The 27,032-nt window shown below is 38.5% G+C and overlaps 1 protein-coding gene across 3 annotated transcripts in view; it reads right to left on the reverse strand.

The window, feature by feature from the left end:
* LOC106973403 (uncharacterized protein C3orf20 homolog) overlaps positions 1-27,032 on the reverse strand; it is a 121,448-nt gene that overhangs the window by 72,328 nt on the left and 22,088 nt on the right. For all 3 annotated transcript variants that reach the window (XM_053226622.1, XM_053226624.1, XM_053226623.1), the window contains 5 exons: positions 24,984-25,444; positions 17,915-18,013; positions 15,961-16,060; positions 5,288-5,515; positions 3,780-3,929 (listed from right to left, as the gene is read on the reverse strand). In XM_053226622.1, the coding sequence (XP_053082597.1) occupies positions 3,780-3,929; positions 5,288-5,515; positions 15,961-16,060; positions 17,915-18,013; positions 24,984-25,444 (1,038 nt within the window). The remainder of the gene's footprint in view (positions 1-3,779; positions 3,930-5,287; positions 5,516-15,960; positions 16,061-17,914; positions 18,014-24,983; positions 25,445-27,032) is intronic.

The raw sequence follows: 27,032 nt of genomic DNA on the forward strand, positions 1-27,032 counted from the left end.
CACTTCCTGCTGCTCAGTATCTCTGTCTTAGAACTTTTCAGATCTTTACCTATCTACCTATTTCCATATCTGTCCATCCATCCATCCACCCACTCATCTGTCTTTCTTTAAAAAAATATTTTGATGTATGACTGACATACCAAAAGTTATACATATTTAATACATATAACTTAATGATTTTGGAGATAAGTATACATCCATGAAACCATCACCATATGCTATGCCATAAGCATATCCATCACATTCAAAAGTTATCTATATCTGCCTTAGCCTACCTGTCTTAGAACACACTAAAAACCGACATGGTAATTTGTCTTATTTAGGTCTCATAACCACACAATAGGGTAGTTACAATGTATATATAAATTCTAAAATAATATTTACATTTTTATTATTATAAAATCAATAATACCTATATATTTCTTGCTAAATGACTATAAATACTATGTATAGATTGCTAGTTTTTTTTACAGTACTATATATAATATATATGTATGTATATGTATACACACAAATGCATACACACACACACAAATTCCAAGTATTTACATTGTTTCTGTACTTGTCATCCTTAATGGGAATGCTATGTAATGTAGTGGGAGAAATTCACACTGCTCTCTTCCCAGTCTTTCCTTTTTACCCATGGCCCTCTCCCACTCACCTAGATCTTGAACAGCACCTGTGGCTTCAGGAAAGTGTTGTGAGAATAACAGTGTCAAATTCTTGACTTTTGAGATTGAAAAGCTGAGATCTAGACACATGGCAATAGGGATATGGGAGAATATGTAATCTGTCAGGAGCAGATTTTCCTACCGCAAAGGAGTAGGGGGTGGAAAGGAGTATCAGAGGCTAAGTAAGGAAGTTCAGTGAAAGAAACCTCTAGAGAAAAAGCTCTGTGCCATCCTCCTAAGGCCAGTTGCAGGGTGGGTGGGGTGGAGCCCTCAGTAGAGTAGTAAATCCCATATGAATTTGAGGGATTTGAAAGCCTGGGCAGGTGGTGAGCCTTGGGGCTGACCTCAGGCCCAATATAACTCAAGAGTAAGAGAATAGATGCATGAGGCTTCTACACAGACGGGAGTGGAACAGCCTTGATTTCCCCATGTTCAGGGTAAGACAAAGCCAGACAAATGTTTCTTGTGTGCTCATAAAGATGTGGGAGTAGCTGAGAAAAAGCCTGGCCTTGGAAGACCTTGCAACTGGAGCCAGAGGGATGCACCCATGAGCTTCAGAGACCAATCACACAGACCATTTAGAATGAAGATGCCTGAGAACCAAACGACACTTCCCCAGCCACTAATGCTTTCTCATTTTATCAGCTCCTTGGAATGGAAATGAACTCTTGGGGAAAGGATACCAGGGTTCTAAGTTTCTGCCACCCTCTGGTAGAATCTATCTAGAAATTAAATTGAGTGTTGAAAAAATAAAGTTGTATTTCCTGCTCATCTGAACATGTGGACTGAAATTTGTATCCATGATAACGGAACCTTGTAGCTCACTCTACTATTCCTCAACCAGTAGATTTTTGGGTTGGCTTCTCTACTCACAGGAAGTGAGATTCCATCAAGGTAGTGCTCTCCCTTGCCTTGGTTAGAACAAACTCAGCTTTGTCTTATCAACAGGTTGATATTTTGGTGATATTTTCGGGGAGCCAGCATTCCAGAGATCACCATTTAGTTTCGATTTGTTAAGCACACTCACAGCTGAGGGTCTTAGCTCTGGCTTTTCCCTCTGCTTATAACACTTTTCCTGTCCACAGCACGGTTTGCCCTGCACTGCCATATGTTTCTGCTCACATGGTCCCTTATCAAAGAGGCTTTCTTTGGTCATCCAATATAGAATAGCAATTCCCCATTCCCCTTACCCTGCTTTATTCATTTATTTTTTAAAGCCTCTTTCATCACTTGATATGATATATATTTGTTTGTTTACTCTGTCTCCTTTCACTAAAATGTAAGCTGCTTAAGGACTTTGTTTTGTTCTCTTCTATATCCCCTGTGACTAAACAGTGTTCATGCTAGTAGGTCCTCTGCAAATATTTGTTGAATCAACGAATATTTTCTTTTCTTTTTTTTTTTTTTAAATTTTTTTTTTAACGTTTATTTATTTTTGAGACAGAGAGAGACAGAGCATGAACGGGGAGGGTCAGAGAGAGGGAGACACAGAATCCGAAACAGGCTCCAGGCTCTGAGCCATCAGCACAGAGCCCGACGCGGGGCTTGAACTCACGAACCGCGAGATCATGACCTGAGCCGAAGTCGGACGCTTAACCGACTGAGCCACCCAGGCGCCCCTCAACGAATATTTTCTACAGATACCTTTTTGTTTCAATGTTCTGCATTCATTTCCCTTTCTAAATATTGCTCTTCAGTTTCCCTGTAACAAATCTCCTGACAAACAGGAACTTTATATTCCTCTCTACTCTAATCTGACATATGATAAGATGCTCAATAAATATTTACTAAAGGAACAAAAAGAAAGGAGAAATGCATAGATGAATGAATAAGACATGTGGTAGCAATGATGTGGCTGATTGACAGCAGTGTGAGGTGGCAAAATAACCTCACACCCTCTTCTTTGATCCCTCTCTCATCTCCTCCCCTACTCCCAGGATGGCTTATCCAGATTGTTAGCTAAGTGCTTGAATATGCAAAAATTAGTTGGATGGGGCATATAGCTATAAAGAGCTGAATTTCTCTTTCATAAGAAAATGAAAAGATTTGGAGGGTGGGGAATGAAAAGGGACCAGGGGCTTTTAAAATAGAAGGGATAAGAATAAAAGAGGATCCTGGAGAGGAAAATGAAAAAGTGGACATGAAGCACTTTTAAAACATATTTGTATATTTTACACTTCATTTGAGATGTTTGATGCAGCATGCAGTAAGTTTCCTGTGACCCAAACCACCAACAAATGTGGCCATCCTCACAGAGGGGTTTTTATGTTTGAAAATCAAAAAAAGGAGCAATTTTCCCAATTGTCTCAAATAAAAGAGAGCCAAAATAAACCCACAGTTACAAGGCAGAGTGGAGAACAAGATTCAAAGGAGGCAGGGAGTCAAAGTCAGAGGAGACCGTGAGATTATAACCCCTGAGAATTTTGCAGCAATCTTGAGAAGGATGTGAGACTTTTTCTTTTTTTTTAATTTTGTTTTAACGTTTATTTATTTTTGAGAGAGAGAGAGAGAGAGACAGAGCACGAGAGGGGGAGGTGCAGAGAGAGAGACACACACACAGAATCCAAAGCAGGCTCCAGTCTCTGAGCTGTCAGCACAGAGCCTGATGTGGGGTTTGAACCCATGAACCGTGAGATCATGACCTGAGCCAAAGTCGGGAGCTTAACCCACTGAGCCACCCAGCCCCCGATGTGAGACTTTGTAAGGGTATGGGATGGTGGTACTGCCAGTGCAACCAGTTCTTAAGGGGGCAGAGAGGACCAGCTGACCCCTGGCCCACCTAAATAACAGTCTTCCTGTTTCAGTTCCCAGCCTTTCTATTCTTGGGGCCTTGCCTTTGTATAGGTCCCTCTGCTCCTGAGAGACAGCATTATCATGTGGATGGTGCAAATGGATTGAGACCTATGGTTTTCTGGCCTGTTGAAATTTGCAAGTCTCAACCTGGAGCAGCCATGAACCCATGCATATGTTTCATTTTCCTTACCTAGTTTCCAAATTAGATTGACCATTTAAACGATTACTTTCCTGTCCTTGCCTCTGTTGGGATGTAGCTCTTTCTCCACCCCTTAACTTACCCACAAGTTCTAATTTGTCTGGAATCTCACATACCTTTTAGGAAAAGAAATGCTACCACATCCAAAAGGTGTAAAGGTTCCCAGGATAACTTGATTGGGCAGGTCACTGAATATGTTGGTGTACATGCCACCCCAAGGGAGAGCTGAATAGCTTTGGCAGACAGCGAGGCGGCCAGAAGGATAGGTAAAATCCAGGTTAAGGAACTGATACTGATAAAAACCAACAACAATGGTAATAATTATTCTTATATGGAATGATGTTAACTCTTATCCTATTTAATTAGAAAAAAATTATTTTAATGTTTATTTATTTTTGACAGAGAGAGAGACAGACAGACAGAGAATGAGTGGGAGGGACAGAGAGAGGAAGACACAGAGTCTGAAACAGGCTCCAGGCTCTGAGCTGTCAGCACAGAGCCTGACACAGGGCCTGAACTCACGGACAGTGAGATCATGACCTGAGCCGAAGTCGGACGCTCAACCGACTGAGCCACCCAGGTGCCCCATATTTAATTTTTTTTCTAATCAACTATTTACAGATGAGCCGACAGAAGTCCAGAGGGGGTGACTCGCCTTCCCATGGTCACTGAGTACAATAATGGTGGTGCCAGGCCATGCCGGGTTCCCTGACTCCCACTTGCATATTCTTCCCATACGTTCACATTACTTGCACCCTCATTTTTATTTACTTACTATTTATTTATTTACTTATTTATTAGCTTCAGGTGTAGAAGTTAATAATTCAACACTTACATACAACATCCAGTGCTCATCACAAGTGCCCTCCTTAATACCCATCACCCATTTAACCCATACCCCCTGCCCACCTCCCCTCTGTAAACATCAGTTTTTTACATGCTCATTTTAGTCCCAAACTCTTTGAAACCAGTCTTGTGGATAATAGCAAGGAAGTCTGGTCAGATTGGTTCTATTAATGGAAGAGTCACTGGAAAACAAAGTTGCCCATTGCTACCCAGTATGGCCTGACAGCATGCAGCAGGAGGACTGTGTCTCCCTGCCAACATCTGTGGACAGATGAGAGCAAAGGAGGGCTGAGGGATAATTATGGATATGTGAACAAGTTCACAAAACCTAGCTGCACCAACCTCTTGAGGTCTTTTTCATTTTGGATTTGCAGGAATTTATCACAAAATCTCTTTTCTCTCTAAGCTAGATCCTCTTGATGCCCAATGCCCATGTGGTTCTCTCTACTAACCAGGAAAATGAAGGAGAACTCATTTTCTCAGAACCATGTGAGCTGTTGTAGCCTAACAGCTACAACCAGAGGTTCCCTTAAATAGAAGTAAGTCTTGCAAACTAGAGAACTTGCCCCAACCTCTTTCTTGCATTGACTTCTCTTGTCTCCAGCAGGAGGGAAAGTGGACCCTTGAGAGCAAAAGATTGAGGCAAGGCATCAGACTTCCTGTTCCAATACTCATGCGATTTTCTGTTGAAACAGAAATGCCCTACCTCTGGAGACATCCTTTCCATCATGCCCAGCCCCTTCCATCCTCCTTTCCTCTTGGGATTTCAAAAGGATATTAGGTCAAAGAGGAACCGTCTACCAGGGCATAATGGAACTTTTTCATCTCTGGATCAGCCTCTTTGACTGTTGGCATCTTAGGCTTCCTCTTCAGCAGCTCCAGCCAGAAACATTGGGAAACTTTGGGACTGTTGTCTACCTTCACCATGCCTTTAGGATCATTATAGTGGCGCAGGATAAGACATTTGTTGAATCCTTCTTTTTTAAGCTTTGCTTCTTCTGCTTTTCTGTTCAAAGAAAAAAATTCCAGAAGTAGTTAATTTCCTGATCTTATCAAGGGCTAGAGGCTGGGCAATGGCTGTTCTGGCCTCTGTGACCTCACCTTTACTGCCAGTCTAAGAGGCTTCCTTAGATCTGGACAGCTGGATTTTGAAATCTTTAGCTAAGTGTTTATTGAGTGCCTATCATTTGTAAACAGTTTTTGAGGACCTGCTGTGTGTGAAGCACTGGACCAGAAGCTGCAGAAAATGCAGGACTAGTAAGGAGTCCTCTCTCCCCACAGGAGCAACATGATTCAGCGTAGACCTTGGACGAGAACTGAGGTGAAACCTGGTGCTAACACTTGGGACTGTAAAAAAGTATGCAAAATACTAAACTCTGAGTCTTAGTTATTTTTCATCTGTAAAATGGGGGTAACAATGCCTCACAGAAATATTGGGAATCTCTGGTTAATTAATACGCACAGACCTCTAGGCATGGACCCCAGTATTTAGCATGCCTTCTAAATATACTAGTTGTTTTTGTTACAAGTTAGTGACACATACATACATACATGTTCATTAATAATAAGGTGGTAGAGGGGAAGAGTAGGTGAATATGAAACTACATATGTTCTGCATTTCAGACAGAGACCTTGAAATTAAGGTAGGCCCCTTGGAACAGTCATTTAACTATTCACAGATATTCACTAGGTATCTTCCACAGGCAAAATTCATACGTTCTTATGAGATAGGTGCTATTTATCCCCATTCTAAAAAGTCCCTGAATTTTGCAGCTGCATGGTAAAGCCAGGATGCAACATCATGTATATCAGCTCCAAACTCTCTACTTTCTTCACCTCATGAGACTGTTCCCCATATTTCTAAGTGTCAGGAGCTACAGGAGTTGTGGGCATACTATAAAATGTAGACCAACCAGTTAGAGTGGGAGAGATCCAAAGCATAAGAGACTCTTAAAAACTGAGAACAAACTGAGGATTGATGGGGGGTGGGAGGAAGGGGAGGGTAGGTGATGGGTATTGAAGAGGGTATCTTTTGGGATGAGCACTGGGTGTTATATGGATACCAATTTGACAATAAATTTCATATATTAAAAAAAATAAAAATAAACAAACAAACAAAAAATGTAGACCAACCAGGGCTTTGTATCTGAGGGTCAGCCAATGAAACAGAACTTCCTAGTTCTTGCCCAGCTTCCTGACCACAACCCACATGCACACACAGCTATGCACACACATATACACTCATGTGCACATACATACACATACATATGCACATATACTCGTGCACTCAAGCATGCCAGATTAGAGGTGTTGGCAACATGCCATTGGAAGAAGCCTCCAGAATCAGGTTGGAAGAGCAGAGACATTCCTGGCCCTCTAGGAGACCAACACCACCTGTTTAACATCCACATGGACTGGATGGCTTGCCTTTACTCCATGGTCCCAGGTACTAAAAGTGGGCTGCAGGGCCTCTGGGTTTAAGACATAATGCGGGGATGGAATTGGGTAGGTAGATCTATAACCAACACTTGAAAATAACCAGAAGTGTCAGGACTCTAATTAGGGGAAATGGTAGCTACCTTTTCAGAGAAGAGTTAGGCATTTGGGCATTTCTAACATGGGTATAGAGTGGAATGCAAAACAAACAAACAAACAAACAAACAAGCTTCAGCAACAGGGTAAAAAAAATATTTAAGGCTGCCCTCAGCAAGTCCCTTCAGATTCAGAATACATACAAACAGGAATCCTCAATGTTTCACATTCTAAGGTGCACTTGAAAAGTGCTAAAGTTGAGCTGGCATACCTCAATAAGGGTCTTGGAATGTTTAGAAGAATTGGTTTGTGTGCGTGTGTGTGTGTGTGTGTGTGTGTGTGTGTATGTATGTATGCACATGTGACATTTATTGGTTGAGTGTGGGTTTTGGGGTGTAAGAGCTATGCTGAAAGAAAAATTTTTAAATGATTAAAACCCAGAAATTGGACAGGGTGCCTGGCTGGATAAATCAATAGAGCACCTGACTCTTGATCTTGGGGTCATGAGTTGGAGCCCCATGTTGTGTGTAGAGTTTACTTAAAAAATAAGTAATTAGACAAAACTGGAGGTATCACAATTCCAGATTACAAGTTTTATTACAAAGCAGTAGTAATTAAAACAGTCTGGTACTGGCATAAAAAATAGATACATAGATCAATTGAATAGAATAGAAAGCCCAGAAATAAACCCACAATTATATGGTCAGTTAATCTCTGATGAAGAAGGAATGAATATAAAATGGGAAAAAGTCTCTTCAACAAATGGTGTTGGGAAAACTGGACAGCCATATGCAAAAGAATGAAACTGGATCATTTTCTTATACCATACAGAAAAATAAACTCAAACTGGATGAAAGACCTAAATGTGAGACCTGAAACCATAAAAATCCTTGAAGAAAGCACAGACAGTAATCTCCTTGACATCAACTGTAGCAACATTTTTCTAGTGTCTCCTGAGGCAAGAGAAATAAAAGCAAAAATAAACTATTGGGACTATATCAGAATAAAAAGCTTCTGCACAGCAAAGGAAACAATCAACAAAACTAAAAGACAACCCATGGAATGACAGAAGATATTTGCACATGACATATCTGATGAAGGGTTAGTATCCAAAATATATAAAGAACTGATTTAACTCAATGTCCCAAAAACAAACAATCCAATTAAAAAATGGACAGAGGACCTGAAGAGATATTTTTCCAAAGAAGACATACAGGTGGCTAACAGACACAGAAAAGATCTCAACATCACTCCTCATCAGGAAAATGTAAATCAAAATTATAATGAGGTACCATTTCACACCTTTCAGAATGGCTAAAATCAAAAACACAAGAAATAACAAGTGTTGGCAAGGATGTGTAGAAAAAGGAACCCTTGTGCACAGTTGGTGGGAATCCAAACTGGTACAGTCACTGTGGAAAACAGCATGGAGGTTCCTCAAAAAATTAAAAATAATGCTGCCCTATGATCCAGTAATTTTACTACTGGGTATTCACCTCCAAAATACAAAAACGCTAATTCAAAGAAATACATGTAACCCTATGCAGCATTATCTACAATAGCCAAATTATGGAAGCGACCCTAGTGTTTATCGATAGATGAATGGATAAAGAAGTTGTGATATATACACACTGGAATATTATTCAGCCATAAAAAGAATGAAATTTGTTTGGCAACAACATGGATGGTGCTAGAGAGTATAAAGCTAATTGAAATAAATCAGTCAGAGAAAGACAATACTATATAATATCACTTATATGTGGAATTTAAGAAACACAACAAACCACCAAAGGAAGAAAAAGGGAGATAAAGACAAACCAAGAAGCAGACTCTTAACTATAGAGAACAAACTGATGGTTACCAGAGGGGAAGGGGGTGACAGGATATGGGAAATAGGGGATGGGGGGATAAGAGTACACTTACTCGATTTTGAAAAAAAAGTAATTGGAAATAATATAGCTGATTAATGAAAGGAGGGAGAGGTATATAGCCACACTGCTGTTGGCTTCGGGGGTATTGGGGGTGGGAGTCCCTAGCAATTAGCAAGGTTCACTGGCCCCTCTAAGAGAAACAGGAGCGGGCACTTCTCAGTAAGTCCTGTGGGGAAGGAACCAGAGCCAGGAGGGTGGGCAAGGGCCAGATCTGCCACTCAAAAATGGAAATGCCTGATTAAAACAACTGGTTTCTTTTGACATTTGTTTCTTCTTTTGCTTTCCTCCTCCTCCTGCCACTCCTTCTTCTCTTTTTCACATTCTCATGAAAATGTATCCCATTGTCAAAAATGAGATGAGTAGGCAGAATTTTTGAGCAACGTGACAAAAAAAGGAGCCCTTATAAATTGCACTCTTCCCCACACCAGAACACACACACGCCACTCCATTTATCAGCATCAAACGCTGGCAGGAATTCAGCCTGAGAGCACACATTTATAGACCAATTGGAAACCTGAGTCTAATTACCATTTACCAAGCCCACATCTGGGCTCTTTCATTCAACGCCTAGACATGATTCTATTTTTCTGTGAGTCTCTACAAATGGACCTTTTGGATTATTCTTAAGAAAGGTAAGTATGCCTCTAAAGTGTAAATACCTATAATCTTTGGGAGAAGAAAAGGCATGCTCCCCCTTCTTACTAGCAAGGCCAAAAATCAAGATACAACAAAGCTCTAGTGCAAAAAACTCCAATGCAAAATCTCCTACCTTATCTGAATGTTACATTATTCAAATACTCAGAGTCGGCAACTATAATTCAGGGAAGTTCCCCATAACTCTTCTTCTTTTTCTAACCCCTTTAAAAGTCCCTAGACAAAGAGTCTTGATTATTGTGTAAAGACCAATCAGTCTCTCTGCCAAAAAAAAGGCTGCCCTTCACTGTCTTTTCTCGAGGAATTGGCAATGGCAGTAGTTTTGTTCTCCTCTTGCCTGAGAACCAGAAGTTGAACTCTGGATTCTCCAGCAGGTGATAATTAACATCAAATTGATTAGTTCAACAAAGGAGCCCTAATACTTGCATAAAAGGTTTCTTCAAAGTTTTGGGTGGCAGGTCATTCCCACGAAAAGTCATTGTTGGGCTTACAAAAGAGTTTTTGTCTAAGTCAGAAGTTACCCAATTATCCTAGCCCTCTGGTATCTGGACCACTCTAAGAGAGGCTGGAATAGAAAGGGAACTGCATTTCAAATCATCTCAAATCAAATTTGCCTAAGAATCTAAGCTAAATTCAATATGGTGGGGACATTCACTGAATGTCAGAACTGAAGGATGCTTGGGCAATATCTAATTCCATTTTACAGATGAAGGAGCCAAAGTACAGAAAAGGGAATTGATACTTGCTAAATAATAGTTACTGTTTATTAAGCATTCATATATTCTACAGATTGTGCTAAGTTATTGAACTGGGTTATTTCATTTAATGCTTTCAATAACCCTATAAGGTAAATTCTAGTAGAACCTCCATTTTATATGAGGAAGATAAGGTTTTGAGAAGCAGAATAAGTGCCCCAAATACTATGGTTGGCAAATGGGAGCATAAGACTTCTGTGAACTTCAAAGCTTGAAGTTCTGCCCCTTTACAGACATAGCCTCTTGTAACACAGGTCACACAGCTAAGAAATGGCAGGGTCTGAGTTAGGAGTGAGTCTGGATGCCCAGTCTAATGCTTTTGTGCCACCATACTCTAATAGTACATATGAATAAAATCAGAAGACTAGAACTCTACCAGCTACAGCCCAAAGATCTGATTCTCTGATTCAGGCCCAGACAAAAGGTCTAGGTAAACCCAGTGTGGAGGATGTGCTTTGCTGTAAGGAGTGTTTTGGGTTCTGGTCTGGGATGGGAGGGTTCACTACATTTGTCAGACCAGACTTCCTGTGCCAAGAAAAGAGAGTCTATTTCAAGTGTGCACCTGCCAACAGAGTTAGAGAAGATTCTTTCTTCTCTCATTTCCCTGAGTCTGACTTGATATAATGTTCTGTATTGAGCAAATGTGGTAGAAATTTGGTAGGGTACAAAGGCCAATAGTTATGATTTGCCAAAAATTGCATTTCATCCAACAAGCATTTTTTTTCAATCTACTTACTAATCACTCACACTGGGAACCAAGGGATGTTAAGATTTGGCTGATTTTCTTGCAGAAATGTTTTGTAATGCACATAATGTAAAGTTACATGTGTTCTTTTTGAAGCTTGGATTCTGTATATGATAAATCCCTTGGGAACAAATCTTCATTGTTAAAAACCCACTCCCTTGAGATAGTTTATTACTATGGGTAATGTGTAACAGCATCAGACTCATCCCTGGTGCTGTGTGCCAGCTAAATTCACCTCCTCCATCTACTCTGCCAAGCCATCTCTTCTTCAGTCTAAACTGACTTGTCTCAAGAAACCACTTCTGACAGTACTGGGTTATTATTAAAAAATGCTTTTAGCTTGCTTAGTGCTTTAGTGTCTACAAAGTACATTTATATACATATATATATAGTCACAACAACCTGCCGTAAGCAGAAGACCTGTTATTATCCCTAAATGACTAAAGAAGCAGAGGTTCAGGGAGTTCAACTGACTTACACAAGATCCCACACCCATTGACTAATGAACCTAGATGTTTTGACTCCAGTTTTTTTTCTTTCAATTTTTGCTTTAGTCTTTATTTTTTAGAGCAGTTTTAGGTTCACAGCAAAATTGAGTGGAAAATACAGAGAGTTCTCATATACTCCCTACAAGTTTTTTTTTTCTTTCATTAAAATTTGCTGCCTGGTCCACATCACTTGAGGACTTATTTAAACTTGAAAAATTAATTGTAAGCTCACCTGGAAGAAGAAATTGGTAAAATTGGTTCAGATGTTTTTGATGTAGAAAGAGTAATCATGGCACAAAAACAGTCACTGAGATCAACAGAACAGAATAGAGAACCCAAAAATGGACCCACAAACATATGGCCAACTAATCTTTGACAAAGCAGGAAAGAATATCCAATGGAATAAAGACAGTCTCTTCAGCAAGTGGTGTTGGGAAAACTGGACAGTGACATGCAGAAAAATGAACCTGGACCTCTTTCTTACACACAAAAATAAACTCAAAATGGATGAAAGACCTCAATGCAAGACAGGAAGCCATCAAAATCCTTGAGGAGGAAGCAGGCAAAAACCTCTTTGACCTTGGGCACAGCAACTTCTTACTCAACATGTCTCTGGAGGCAAGGGAAACAAAAGCAAAACTGAACTACTGGGACCTCATCAAAATAAAAAGCTTCTGCACAGGGAAGGAAACAATCAGCAAAACTAAAAGGCAACCAATGGAATGGGAGAAGATATTTGCAAACAACATATCAGATAAAGGGTTAGTATCCAAAATCTATAAAGAACTTATCCAACTCAACACCCAAAAAACAAATAATCCAGTGAAGAAATGGGCAAAAGACATGAATATACACTTATCCAAAGAAGACATCCAGATGGCCAACCAACACATGAAAAAATGCTCCACATCTCTTATCACCAGGGAAATACAAATCAAAACCACAATGAGATATCACCTCACACCTGTCAGAATGGCTAACATTAACAACTCAGGCAATGACAGATGTTGGTGAGGATGTGGAGAAAGAGGATCTCTTTTGCATTGCTCGTGGGAATGCAAACTGGTGCAGCCACTCTGGAAAACAGTATGGAGGTTCCTCAAAAAATTAAAAATAGAACTACCCTATGACCCAGGAATTGCATTACTAGGTATTTATCCAAGGATATAGGTATGCTGTTTTGAAGGGGCACATGCACCCCAATGTTTATAGCAGTGCTATCAACAATAGCCAAAGTATGGAAAGAGCCCAAATGTCCATCAATGATGAATGGATAAAGAAAATGTGGTGTGTGTGTATACACACACACACACACACACACACACACACACACACAATGAAGTATTACTCGGCAATCAAAAAGAATGAAATCTTGCCATTTGCAACTATGTGGATGGAACTGGAGGGTATTATGCTAAATGAAATTAGTCAGTCAGAGAAAGACAAATATCATATGACTTCACTCATACGAGGACTTTAAGAGACAAAACAGATGAACATAAGGGAAGGGAAGCAAAAATAATATAAAAACAGGGTGGGGGGACAAAACATAAGAGACTCTTAAATATGGAGAACAAACAGAGGGTTACTTACTGGAGGGGTTGTGGGAGGGGGGATGGACGAAATGGGTAAGAGGCATTAAGGAATCTACTCCTGAAATCATTGTTGCACTATATGCTAACTAACTTGGATGTAAATTAAAAAAAATAAATTAAATAAGAATACAAATTAAAAAAAAAAAAGAAAGAGTAACCAGAGGAGGTTTGCTGTACCAGTAATTAAGATACAAATATCTAATATTTACCGAATGCCTAGTTGTACTAGGAAGCTTTATAACTGCCCTAAAAGGTAGCTACTATGATTACCTTCATTTTACAGATGAAGAAAATAAGGCAAAGGGAAATTAGTGACTTTTCCAAGGTCACATGCATGGATGGAGCTGGGATTTTAGACCAATCAATTTGACTTTAAGCCCTCTTTCTTAACACCATACTTGTTTCTCTCATATTATATAATCTGAATAATTAAAATAGCTGAAAACTCAGGTAGATCAATGAAATAGAACAGACAGCTCAGAAGAAGACTCTAATATATATAAGACTGAAGATTAATTTAAGCTGAGAACTCAAATCTGTGGATAACACAGACTGTATTCAATACCTGGCTCCAGAGTGATGATAGAGTGCTGTGGTTAGATGCACAGGCTTTGGTATCAAACAAATCTAAGAGTAAATAGCAGCTCACTCACTCCCTAGCTTTCTGACCTTGGCATAAAAGCAGTGACTTACTCATGGAGGCATGTAAATTGCTTCGTGTGGTGTGTTACACAAAAGAAGCACTCAATAAACATTAGCTATTTTTATTAGCACTCAGTAAACACTAGCTGTCATTATTATTGGCATGGGAGAATTAAAGCTAGGATCTTCATACCATACACAATTTCCAGTAAGTGGAGAAAAAAGAAGTTAAAAATAGAGTAGGTCTATCTAATTTTAGCATGAGGAAAATTTTTCTAGTTATAAAAACAAGGGGAAAAATCTTAATACAAAATATTGATACTTGTACAATAATAAAAGTTAATTTAAATACTATGCCTAGGTGTTTTAAAACAGTTGAAATATGATGTAAAATTAGATACTAAATTTACCAGTATACTGAATTTACTAATTTAAATTTAAAAATTCCTGGAGATTCAACCAATAAAGAGTAATTTCTAGTGAAACTAAGTTTAAAATTTTAAATACAATAATAATTGCAATTTTTAAACCAATTCACTAGAAATTACTCTATGGTGATTAAATCACCAGGAATTTTCAGCACAAGATCTAACAATTTAACATGACCACTGTGGCCTGAGCTCTGGGCTTGCTCTGCCTTTCCTAATCCTTAAAGGGGTTTAAAGAGAAAGACACCATTAAAGAGAATGAGTCAGATGATTGCAGGTCCTTCTTTCCCAGTCATTGCACAAGCTGCTCAATTCTCATCCAGAGCAGGAAAGAGGCAGTATTTCTTTTCTTAATGTTTATTTACTTTTGAGAGAAAGAGAGAGAGAGAGAGAGAAAGAGAGAGAGAGAGAGAGAGACACAGCATGAGCAGGGAGGGGCAGAGAAAGAGATACAGAATCTGAAAGAGACCCCAGGCTCTCAGCTGTCAGCACAGAGCCTGATGTGGGGCTTGAACTCATGAACCATGAGATCATTACCTGAGCCAAAGTCGGACACTTACCACTGAGCCACCCAGGAGCCCCAGAGGCAGTATTTTAGAAAAATCTAATAAAGAATTTGACATTACATTATAAAATCTCTCTTAATTTAGATTTATCAATAGTATTAAAATTTATTTGCTTCTGATCTAAACATTTCTCATTTTGCAATTTACCTTTTTGATGTAATTTTATTTTATTTTTTAAAGTTAATTATTATTTTTTAGTAATCTCTACACCCAACATAGGGCTCGAACTCATGACCTTGAGATCAAGAGTCACATACTCTTCCAACTGAGCCAGCCAGGTGCCTCTGTGTGTATGTAATTTTAAAGAAATGTTTTAAATACTAAGTATGTATCCCATTTAAAACATAACCCACAAAGCAATAGTAGTTATTTTCTCACCGAAGTCCAGGTGGGAACCTGGAGTGAAAATAAAGCATGGTTGAAACTGGGTGCACTTTGGAGTCAGATAGACCTGGGGTCACCCCTGGCTCTGCCTTTTTCTAGCTGTATGACTCTAAACAAATTGCCACATTTTGTGGCACTATTAGTGTCCTCTCCTGTAAAATGGAGATGATAATCCTCTCTCTCTCTCTCAGTTGTTCTAAGTAGTATAGATAATAAATGTAAAGCATCAGCTCCACTGTCTAGCCAGAGTAGAAATTTTGTCAATGCTTGCTGTGGTTACTATCACCTCCTAATTGTTTGATTCTTACCACCTCCTAATTGTTGATAGTTAACTTGCTGAAATGTTTAGTTTCCCATTTGAGGTACACGGGGACTAGTTTCATATTTCCTTGGAACAGTGCTTTCCCTATGGCTGGCGCTTCTTTCCCTGACTTCTTTTCTTCTCTCCCTCCTCTCCACTGTTTTCACACAGGATCCTGTGCTGGTCACCTGACAAGGCTGATTGACTGGTAAGTCGGGTAGCACAGACTGACTTATTTCCATGAGTTACCAGGAAAAGAAGGGTTGTGTGTGCATGTATGTACATACTTTTTTCACATTACAAACACGACAAGCAAAGCAATAGAGTGACTTGCCCAGGGTCCCACAGGCTCTGCATCTCTTCTTGCCTATCTACGCATCACACGCCTCATAAAAGTATATGATTCTAAAGATTTCAGAGGGCTCCCTACATTTGAATTATGGCTTCTTGTAGTCTCTTCACAGCAGTATTGAGGATTGTCTTCCATTTCAGAATTTCCAATTTTGAGTGAGGATGTTGAAAGATCCAACCTTAAAACAACAACAACACACATAGTAACTCAAAATGGCTATTTAAAAATTTATCTCCATGTCAGTACTCACTAGATAAATCCTGCTCAGCTATCAGTCTACCCAAGCCTACTTGAAAAAGGAACCAAAATCCATTCATATTAAAGTGTAAGCAATTAGCTTAAGAATTACCTCTTCTCAGGAGATTTTAACTAAAATGGGATCAAAGCTTTAACCCCAAGGAATTAAATCCCTATGATGACATCTGAAGAAGTAGAGGCCTTTTAAAAACGCCTACATACCCGTAGACCTACAGATCAGATTCTTCAGCATTCCCCAGTCCCGGGACAGAATCCCATCTCTCAAGAGAGAATATTTTATTGGTAGTCAGTAGACGTGGGTTCTGTTCCTGAGTCTTCTCTGTGGACGCTGGAGGAAAAGAAGCACTTTCTTTCTAGGCAAGGAGCATGTGACTCTAGGGGCAGTGACCATCTCCTTATCTTCACTGTGTGAAGCAAGCCTAACCATAGAAATCTGCCAAGCAGGGATGGACAGAGAAGAATCCCTGCAAGTGTTGAGTCATACATCCTGCCTTGGACCTTTGCTCCTGTGGTTCTTCCTTTAATCTTGTGAGTTACCCCCAATACACGAGCACAGGATTCTCCTGTTGCTGAAGCTAGTGTGAGTTGGGTTCTTGTCACCTACAGCTTAAAGATTCCTGACTAACATAATCAATCACATTCAGGTTCATCATCACTGGATCAAGAGAACCATCCTTACCTCAGATTGGAAAGGCTGAACAAATTCTATCCTCATTTCCTTAGGGTTAGATAATGCATTGTTGCCAGCCTCCCACTGTGGGATTTCAGTCCTGCCTTTTAATGACTAAAGGCTGGCTCCTTGCTCACAGACTATCTGCTTGTCATTCAGTTTCCTGCTGAGGGATTTCCTGTCACTGACTTTACCTACCTATTTGGACTCCTGGGCATTTTCATGCAGAACTCTCTGGATACCTTATAATTTACTTCATTCCTATTTGCTGTTTTGCCCTACTTACTGTGCTTATTCTTAGCATATGCGTATTTCCTCAATATCTGTCCCTCTTCAGTGAGACAGTTCCAGTCCTAACTTGATACCTAAATACATCAAATTCAGAAGCATATGTAGGGAATGGGGAAGTATGGGAGGGACACTGGACTCCTAAAAGCATATTCCCTAAAAGCAGAAACTTCAACAGGTCTTAAAGTTCTTAGATTATGATGAAAAGATTATGAGAAGCAAATCTATGAGACCCATGGCAGTCAGCCCCAACTCCTACTCACTCCCTGAGCCACACAGCTATATTATGTCTGTATTTCAAGGGATGACGAGGTTCCCTTTTCCTAACAACCTATATCTTATCCCTTTTATAACCTCATAAAGGGGTCATCTGTATTCTTCCTAGATTTGTGTAACCATAATCTTCCTTGGGAAGTCTCCTTTATAACATTTAAACAATTTAAGAACCAATTTTTGCCTTTTAACCCAGAAGGTTTGGTTCCTAGTCCAAGTTAGCATGTTTTTGTGATGGAAGGCCCTGGGTGCTCTTCTGGGGGGACAGGCATGTCATTGTTCCTGAAGCTAGTTTCTCAGAACCATGAAGAAAAAACTCCTAAGATACAAGAGTGGAGAAATCAGGGAAGGCTGGGGGTGGGGTGGGGGTGGGGGCTGCATTTGAAAACTTTTTGACTTGGAATCCATGAACTTAAATGTCTGGCTCTGACTGAGGTTATACTATGAGGATGACTGAGAGAGTTTTCAAATTCAGGGAATGTAAGTGATTCTCTGCTTGCTCATTAGAGTCGACCCTAATTTGGGTGGGTAAAGGGATCTTACCATTTTCTAAACAGATCTTGGATAACAGGGAGAAGTGGATGACAACAGGTAAATGGCTATCCTGTGGGATCTGTGAATACTGGTTTTGTTTGACAAGAGCTAGGAAAAAAGGAAGGAGGAAGAAGATGAGAGGGCAGAGGGGAAAGAGAAGAGAAAGTGAATATTTTGCTAAATCATCACCAACACAAAAAACAGTTGTCAATATTTTAATATTCTTATGAGGGCATTAGCAAAATTTTCCATAAGTACCCATAGTGACTCATGAAATATTTTAATTTGCTCTAGAAATGAAACCGCTTTTTAAAATTAAATATCTTTGCATAACTTGATTTACTAAAATATTATGTTTATGCTTTTGTTCTAAGAGTTGCCCTGTCACATGAGAACCACTAAAAAAAATTCATGTTTTACTTTCATTAATTTTTTTAGCAATGGGATAATAGTTAGCAGCCTGTTCTGGTTAAAAAAAAAAAAAAAAGGCTACATGGACACAAAGCCTCTCTGTATCATTAAGTTTTGTGCTAAAATGTAAACTTAATTCATTTTTTTTTTAAGTTTATTTATTTACTTTGAGAGAGAGAGAGAGAGAGTGATCTGGGGAGGGGCAGAGAGAGAGAGAAAGAGAGAATCCCAAGCAGGCTCCCCACTGCCATTGTGGAGCCCGGCGCAGGGCTCGAACTCACAAACCATGGGATCATGACCTGGGCCAAAATCAAGAGTTAGACACTTAACGGACTGAGCCACCCAGGCACCCCAAAATGTAAATTAAGACAAGAAATTCTATTAGTGAAGTGGAATGAAGTCATCTTACAAAATAAAATTAGATCTTAAAATCTATCTAAAAATAAAATATTTAGGGATATTTTGAAAAGAAAGCAAAACTCATGGTAGCTTCTTAAACTTTATATATGAATTGGGAAGTCCTTATTTCCAGGAATCCATACAAATAGTCTGCATCTAAAATTTAAAAAAATAAAAATTAAAGTAAAGTAAAGTAAAAAGATGAGAAAATTACAATGATAAAAGTAAAAGAAATAAGGGTACAAGTAAGAATATGCACAATAACTATGGCTAATATTTATTAAGCACTTACCATATGCCAGGCACTATGCTAAGCACATTACATGCATTATAAATTAGTTTATTTCTTTCAACAAAATTCTACAATTAATCATCCTCATTTTACAGAGGAGGAATTCAGGTAAGTCTAGAATAAGAGCTAGAAAATTTGCTAGTACTTGTTCTAAGTTCCTAGTGATGTTGATGCACTGGTTCCGGAACCACACTTTGAAAACTGCTACAGAGCATTCCAATCTTTTTATTAACAGCAATCACTTGTTCTTAAAGAGTAAAAATTGTACTGCTAGAATTATCTTGTTCAAGCAAATGCATTAGGCTTCATGAACCATCAGGAACCTGTAATAATCCCTATATACCAAAGGGTTACTCTGAGGATAATATGAGATAATGGAAATAATAATAATAAGATAACAGGGGTGCCTGGGTGGCTCAGTCAGTTAAGCATCTGACTTTGGCTCAGGTCATGATCTCATGGTTCATGAGTTCAAGCCCTGCATTGGGCTCTCTGCCGTCAGAGCAGAGCCTGTTTGGGATTCTCTCTCTCTCTCTCTCTCTCTCTCTCTCAAAATAAATAAACATTAAAAAAATAATAAGATAACAAATACACAAGTAGTGTCTACCACTGGGTGATGAATGGAAGTGTTTAACCAGTATATTGCACACCTGAAACTAACATGACACTGTATGTTAACTGGAATTTAAATAAAAACTTTAAAAAAAAGTAGTATCTACTATATCTAGATACTTTTCCAAGTGTTTTAGTGTTAACTTATTTAATATTCAGAACCACCCTGGAAAGAGATATGGTTTCTAGTACGATGTTACAGATAATGAAACTGAGACAAAGAGGGGTTATGAAGTGTGTTCATAATTATATGAGCTCAAAGTTATATAAGCAGTAATGCAATAGCCAGGATTTGGACCCAGGAATCCTAAAAGCAAAGGCTTAATCACTACACTAGTTTACTTCTCTATCTCAGAGGGGTCATTGTAGAGATAGCAACCACTACTATTTATTCTCATTGTCAAAATCATTATCACTATTACAATAGCAGAATGAGAATTAGGGATAAGATAGCAGAAAGGCTACTATATTGGGAGTTAGAAGACCAGGGTTGGGATCATGGCTCAATCAGAAACTGTATGACTTTGGGCAAGTTACTCAGCCCTTTGGAATCTCAGTTTTCTTCTTAGTGAAACAGAAACCCTATTAGCTGCCTGACAGGGATATCTGGACAACTAAATTAGATAATAGCTAGAAAGATCCCTATGATCTATAAAATGTTATAATCAAATATGACTTTAATATTTAAAATATCAGCTCTTTTGCTATGTTGAAACTTGCTTGTATATATCAACACAATAGAAGCTAAAGTGAGAAATCTTAAAAATACTGAAAATAAAGCTTCACTCTGGGGGTAAAAGTGGGGTCTACGTGTACTCTCCAGAATGTAGTGCTAAGCTCTGGTGAGGTTCTTCATCCTTTTTAAATTGCATGTTTGTGCCAGTCACTCATATCTCCCTATTAAGTTTTCTGAAATTATTAGCAAAAATTTCAGACCCCTAAGACTTTATTATTATTTTTAACATTCTTGGGTTTGGTACTTGCAAATGTTTTCAGCATCTGAGAAGAGCATCAATGTCTTGGAATTAAATAGGTAACTTCATCAAAAAAATTTTTTTTTAACATTTATTTTTGAGAGAGAGAGAGAGACAGAGAATGAGCAGGGGAGGGGCAGAGAGAGAGGGAGACACAGAATTGGAAGCAGGCTTCAGGCTCTGAGCGGTCAGCACATAGCCCGATGAGGGGCTCGAACCCATGAACCATGAGATCATGACCTAGCCAAAGTCGGACGCCTAACCGACTGAGCTACCCAGGCACCCCAGTAACTTCATCTTAACAGTGAAAAATCTAGAGGCTAAGAACAGGCAAAGATCAGGTGGCAGGAGAGAGCAACATTCTGAGAGGACGATGGTCCCTCAGAAGTGAGGGAAGAAGAAAGCAGAATTGATTTCTCCAAGAGGCACATGACATGTCTAGAAGCCCCCCAAAATGTTTTAATTTTAGTTTCTTTTAAAGCAGAAGAAGAAACTGAATAAGACAATAATGAATAAATAATAGTGAGTCTAGCTGGATTAGATTTATCTTTGTAATAATGCAGTCGTAAGATATAGTTTTTAATAACTTCTATGAAGTAAGGGACACAGTGAAGGGAAAAGCACCAGAGCCCACAAAAGCCCTAATTTGGCCCAGGGAGTGAGGGAACACAAATGTGATCGTAGGCAGAAAGGAACTGTGGAAGCAGCATCAACTCAAGTGTCTCTAAAATGGGCCATTTTGTACTATTTCACATATATATCATATTATCACAAGTTCCTGGTTTTAGGCTTACAGACTCAACTCTTCTCACTCTGAAATTAAATGCCCCCTTGTGTATATATACCTGCCCTTTCACTCAGTTCCTTTTATTTACCACCTTATAAGAAGGAAAGCTTCCTTTTTCACAGTTAGCTTAGTCCCCCATCTTGTTTTCTATTGTGATAAAGTATACATAATACAAAAATTTACCATTTAACCATTAAGATATTTTTATTGTGGTTAAATTTGCATAATGTAAAATTTACCATTTTAACCATTAAAAATTTTTTTTAATGTTTATTCATTTGTGAGAGACAGAGAGAGACAGAGCGTGAGTCGGGGAGGGGCAGAGAGAGAGGGAGATATAGAATCCAAAGCAGGCTCCAGGCTCCAAGTTGTCAGCATACAGCCCAACTTGGGGCTTGAACTCACAAATTGTGAGATCTTGACCTGACATGAAGTCAGATGCTTAACCAACTGAGCCACCCTAGTGCCCCCCATTTTAACCATTCGTAAGTGTACAGTTTTGAAGCATTAAGTTCATTCAAGTTCATTTACATTGTTGTACAATCATCACCACCACCATTCATCTTCAGAAAGTTTTCTTCTTCCTCAATTGAAATTCTATAACCATTTAACAGTAACTGCCTATCCTCCCTTCCTGCCAGCCCCTTGCAACTACCATGCTACTTTCTGTCTCTACGAATTTGATTACTTTAGGTATCTCATGTAAGTGGAGTCATGGTATATTTGTCCTTTTGTTCTGGCTTACTTCACTTAGTATAATGTCTTTAAGGTTCATCTACATTATAATGTGTATCATAATTTCATTCCTTTTTAAGGCTGAATAACATTCCACTGTATATATATACCATAATTTGTTTAACCATACACCTGTCTATGGACATTTGAGTTGTTTCCACCTCTTGGCTATTGTAAATAATGCTGCTATAAGCATTGGTATACAAACATCTGTTTGAGTCCCTGCTTCTAATCACCTCCAGTTGAAGATAACTTCTTCTAGGCCTCAAATTATTTTTTTTTAGTTTATTTAGTTATTTGGAGAGAGACAGATTGGTAGAGAAAGAATCCCAAGCAGGTTCTGAGCTGTCAGCACAGAGTTTGATGCAGAGCTCGATCCGCAAACCATGAGATCATGACCTGAGCTGAAACCAAGTGGGCTGTTTAAACGACTGAGCCACCCAGGCACCCTTGGCCTCAAATTATTTTTAAAAACAATGTCTGACACAAGACAAAAATAATCATATTCACAAGGAATCAAGAGAACATGAATGAGAGCCAGCAGAAACAAAAGGAGGACCCCACAATAGATTCACATAAATATGCCCATCTGGGGGCGCCTGGGTGGCTCAGTCGGTTAAGCATCCGACTTCGGCTCAGGTCATGATCTCACAATCTGTGAGTTTGAGCCCCGCGTCGGGCTCTGTGCTGACAGCTCAGAGCCTGGAGCCTGCTTCACATTCTGTGTCTCCCTCTCTCTCTGACCCTTCCCTGCTCATGCTCTGTCTCTGTCTCAAAAATAAATAAACATTAAAAAAAATTTTTTTTGATAAATATGCCCATCTGATTTGTGAGAAAGATACAAAAGCAATTCAATGGAGGAAAGACAGCATTTTCAACAATGATGCTGAAGCAACTGGACAACCATAGGCAAAAAAATGAACCTCAGTGTAGGTCTCACACTTTATACAAAAGGTAATGCCAAGTGGGTCATGGACTTAAATGTAAAATGTAAAACTAAAATGTAAAACTATAAAACTTTTAGGGAAAAAAATAGGAGAAAACCTTCAGGATTTAGGGGTAGGCAGAGAACTCTTAGCCTTGATACCAAAAAAACTGTTCATAAAAAGATTTTTCAAAAGTTGGACTTCATCAAAATTTAAAACTTTTTCTTTGCAAAGGACCCTATTAAAAAGATGAGAAGACACTGGGAGAAAATATTTGGAAAGCACATATACAACAAAGGACTAGTATCTAGAATATATAAAGAACTCTCAAAATTCAACAATTAAAAAAACAATCCAATTAGAAAATTAAGCAAAGACATGGGAGATATTTCACTGAAGAGGATATACAGATGACAAATATTCAATATCATTAGCCATTAGAGAAATGCAAATTAAAACTATAATGAGATATTACTACACACCTACAAGAATGGCTAAAATAAAAAGTGGTGATAATACCCAAATGCTGGTGAGAATATGGAGAAATGGTATCACTCATACATTGCTGGTAGGAATGTAAAACAGTAGAGCCATGGAGTGCCCGGCTGGCTCAGTCAGAAGAACATGTGATTCTTGATCCTGGGGTCGTGGGTTCAAGCCCCATGTTGGGTGTAGAGATTACTTAAATAAAACTTAGAAACAAAAACAAAAACAAAACAAAAAACCAGTACAGGCTCTCTGGAAAATAGTTTGAAAGTTTCATATAAAAGTAAACATGCAGTTGCCACATAGCCCAGCAATTGTACTTCTGGGCATTTATCAAAGAGGAATCTAAACTTATATTTACATAAATCCTATACCCAAATGTTTTAGCAGCTTTCATAATAGCTAAAAACTAAAGGAAAAAAACCCCAAACAAACAAACAAACCCAAATACCTAGATGTCCTTCAAGGAAGGAATGGTTAAACAAACTGTAGTACATTCATACCATGGGATACTACTGGGCAATAAAAAGGAACAAGCCACTGATACATACTACTTGGATGTATCTCCAGAGAATTAAGCTTGCTGAAAAAAGGCAATCACCAAAAGTTATACATTGCATGATTCCATTTATATAACATCCTTGAAATGACAAAAATATAGAAATGTATAACACGTTGGTGGTTGTCAAGATTAAAGAGGGGGTGGAAGAAGGAGGGAAGTGGGTGTGGTTGCAGAAGGACTCCATGAAATGATTCTTGCCTTGATAGAAATGTTTTGAATCTTGACTGTATCAATGTCAATATCCTGGCTGTGATATTGTACTATAGTTTTGCAACATGTTGTCATATAGAGAAAGGGTAAGGGTATATGGTATCTCTCTGTATGTGGATCTACAATCATCTTAAAATAAAAAGTTAATTAAAAAAATTACATATGTGGCTAGCATCATATTTATTTTGGACCCTGCCACTGTAAAAGTATTTGTAGGATCCCTTAAGGCAGAGAGTTCATATCACATGAATGTAAAGTGTAACAGATGCTTACAATGAAAGCACTATAAATTTTTGTATCTTTCTCCTGACAGTCACTAACACTTATTAAAATTATTAACACAAACCAAATATATATCACTAATATAATGTTTTGTCAACATCTCACTCACTTGCTATTTTTATTCATTTTTTTAAAATGTTTGTTTATTTTTGAGAGAGAGAGAGTGTGCAATAGTGAGTGCGCATGAGTGAGGGGGGAAAGGCAGAGAGAGAGGGACAGAGAGAATCCCAAGCAGGCTCCACACCCAGTGCAGAGCTCCACGTGGGGTTCAGTCTAACAAACCTGAGCTGAAATCAAGTCAGGCGATTAACTGACAGAGCCACCCAGGCGCCCCTTTATTCCTTTAAAAAAAAAAAAAGAAACCTGGAGGATTATTTACAAATCTAATTAACTTCTACTCACCCGATGAAACAGGGTGGTCTTTTTTTGCTTTCACAAGATGATTTTCCTTATGATATTCCTCTTTTGCACAGGTGCCGATTTGGGTCATGTTTTTGGAATCTCTTTTTAAGGCATTGTTTTTCTTCAAATTTTTTGTTGCACACTTACAAACACCTTCAATAAGATCATGCCAGCTGTAATTCATAAGATTTACAATTCCCGCAGGGAAAGTAATGTTATACTCAGCATATTTCTGCAATATCTCCCCAAGTTCACTCAGTATTTCAGCAGCAATCAGTTTATATTCTTCAAATAGATTCTTTTGCCGGTATATTTTGGTGAATCGAAGGTTAGATGAAAACTTGGAAACACCAGAAATTTGTGAGATCCCAGATGAATGGAATTCATCTTTCTTCTCACATTCAGATACTGTAGATAGTCTTGCTTCCTTTTGTTCTTTAGATACTGTACTGTTTGTATGACTGTAAAAAACATATGTAAGCCTTAAAAGATATTTTATTTTCTTTAACTCAGTAATTCAACTTCTGGAAATCCATCTTAAAATGTAATAAAAAGGATGTATAATATCTGTGAATAAAATTGCTAACTGTAACATTATTTGTTGATATTAGAAAAAATTGAAAAAAAAAATAATGGCCCATAAGGATATAGCTAAGTAAATAGTGCCATGCTCATACAATGGGTAGCATGAAGAATTGTTTGGAAAATTGCTCTTAATAATTTGGGAAAATGCTTACATTGTAATATTATATAAAGATTATACACGGTTATATATGTGGAATGATCTCAAATGTAAATGTATGCACCATATATCTGCTAGTACAGAAACTAAGCAAATATCCTCCAAAAAAGTAAATTGATTATGGGATTGTAGAAGTCATTTTTTTTGCCTTCTTTTATACTTTATACTTTTCTAACTTTTCTACAATATTTATTACATTTATGAACAGAAGATAAAAACCAGTATGTGTGTATACTGCTTATTCATTACCTTAATTATAAGACAAGACAGAGGTCGTTTCTTCCAAAGAGCCTTCCCTGAATTTCTTAGGTTAGACTACAAACACGTTGTATGTTCCCTTAGCCTGTCCTACACACCCCATCAGATGTTACTACATTATACTGAAATTCCAAAGCAGCAACAGAAACAGATCTGCAAAGGTCTAGATATCTCATATATTGGAATTTTCAGCCACAGTTTACAAAACAACTATGCATACCATGTTTAAAACTTGCAAGTGATCTACTCCTTTTGGTAATAGCATCTAGGTAATTCAAAGTAACCCTTTCTTGGAGACAACTAGAAAAGCTGGACCAAAAAAAAATTTTTTTTCTTAAAGGCTACAGAGAGCTAACAAGATAGTGAGGAGTTACTATCAGTATCTGGAAGAAGATTGAAATCCAAAGAGAAAAACCCCATATTTTCCCCCTTTGTGGAAGGTTAGAGGTATGGAAGGAAAATTTACCAATTCTATAAGATGCATCTGAGAGGCTTAAAGACTGGTCAGGACTTTTGATAGCTTTGTGGGGGCTAAGTGTTCAAAATTTGGAATCTAGGGCCTTCCATGGCAAGGTTATTGGTTGAGACTCGAAAGGCTGTGGCCTAGGAGTAAGGATTTTCCAGAAGTACACCTAGACCAGCACATTATAACACAGCTTCAAATTATCTCATTTCCTGACATTGAATTAAGGTGACCCCTAAGTGTTGCTATCCACAAACTCCTGATGGAAACAAATGTAAATCTCGTCCAGTAGAAGTTGACTTCATCCTAGCCCTCAAATAATTTTTTTAAAAGTTTTTTTAAAGTTTTTAGAAGTTTACTTTGAGAGAGAGAGACAGAGAGAGAGAGCTGGGGAGGGGCAGAGAGAGAGGGAGGGAGAATCCCAAGCAGGTTCAGCACTGTCAGTGCAGAGCCTGATGCAGGGCTTGAAATCACAAACCGTGAGAACATGACCTGAGCCAAAATCAAGAGTCAGAGGCTTAACTGAATGAGCCACCCAGACGCCCCCAAATTATTTTTAAAAATAGTTTTCAAATACAATATGTGA

Source organism: Acinonyx jubatus, chromosome B4 (genome assembly GCF_027475565.1).
Source record: "Acinonyx jubatus isolate Ajub_Pintada_27869175 chromosome B4, VMU_Ajub_asm_v1.0, whole genome shotgun sequence".
Taxonomy (NCBI): Eukaryota; Metazoa; Chordata; class Mammalia; order Carnivora; family Felidae; genus Acinonyx; species Acinonyx jubatus.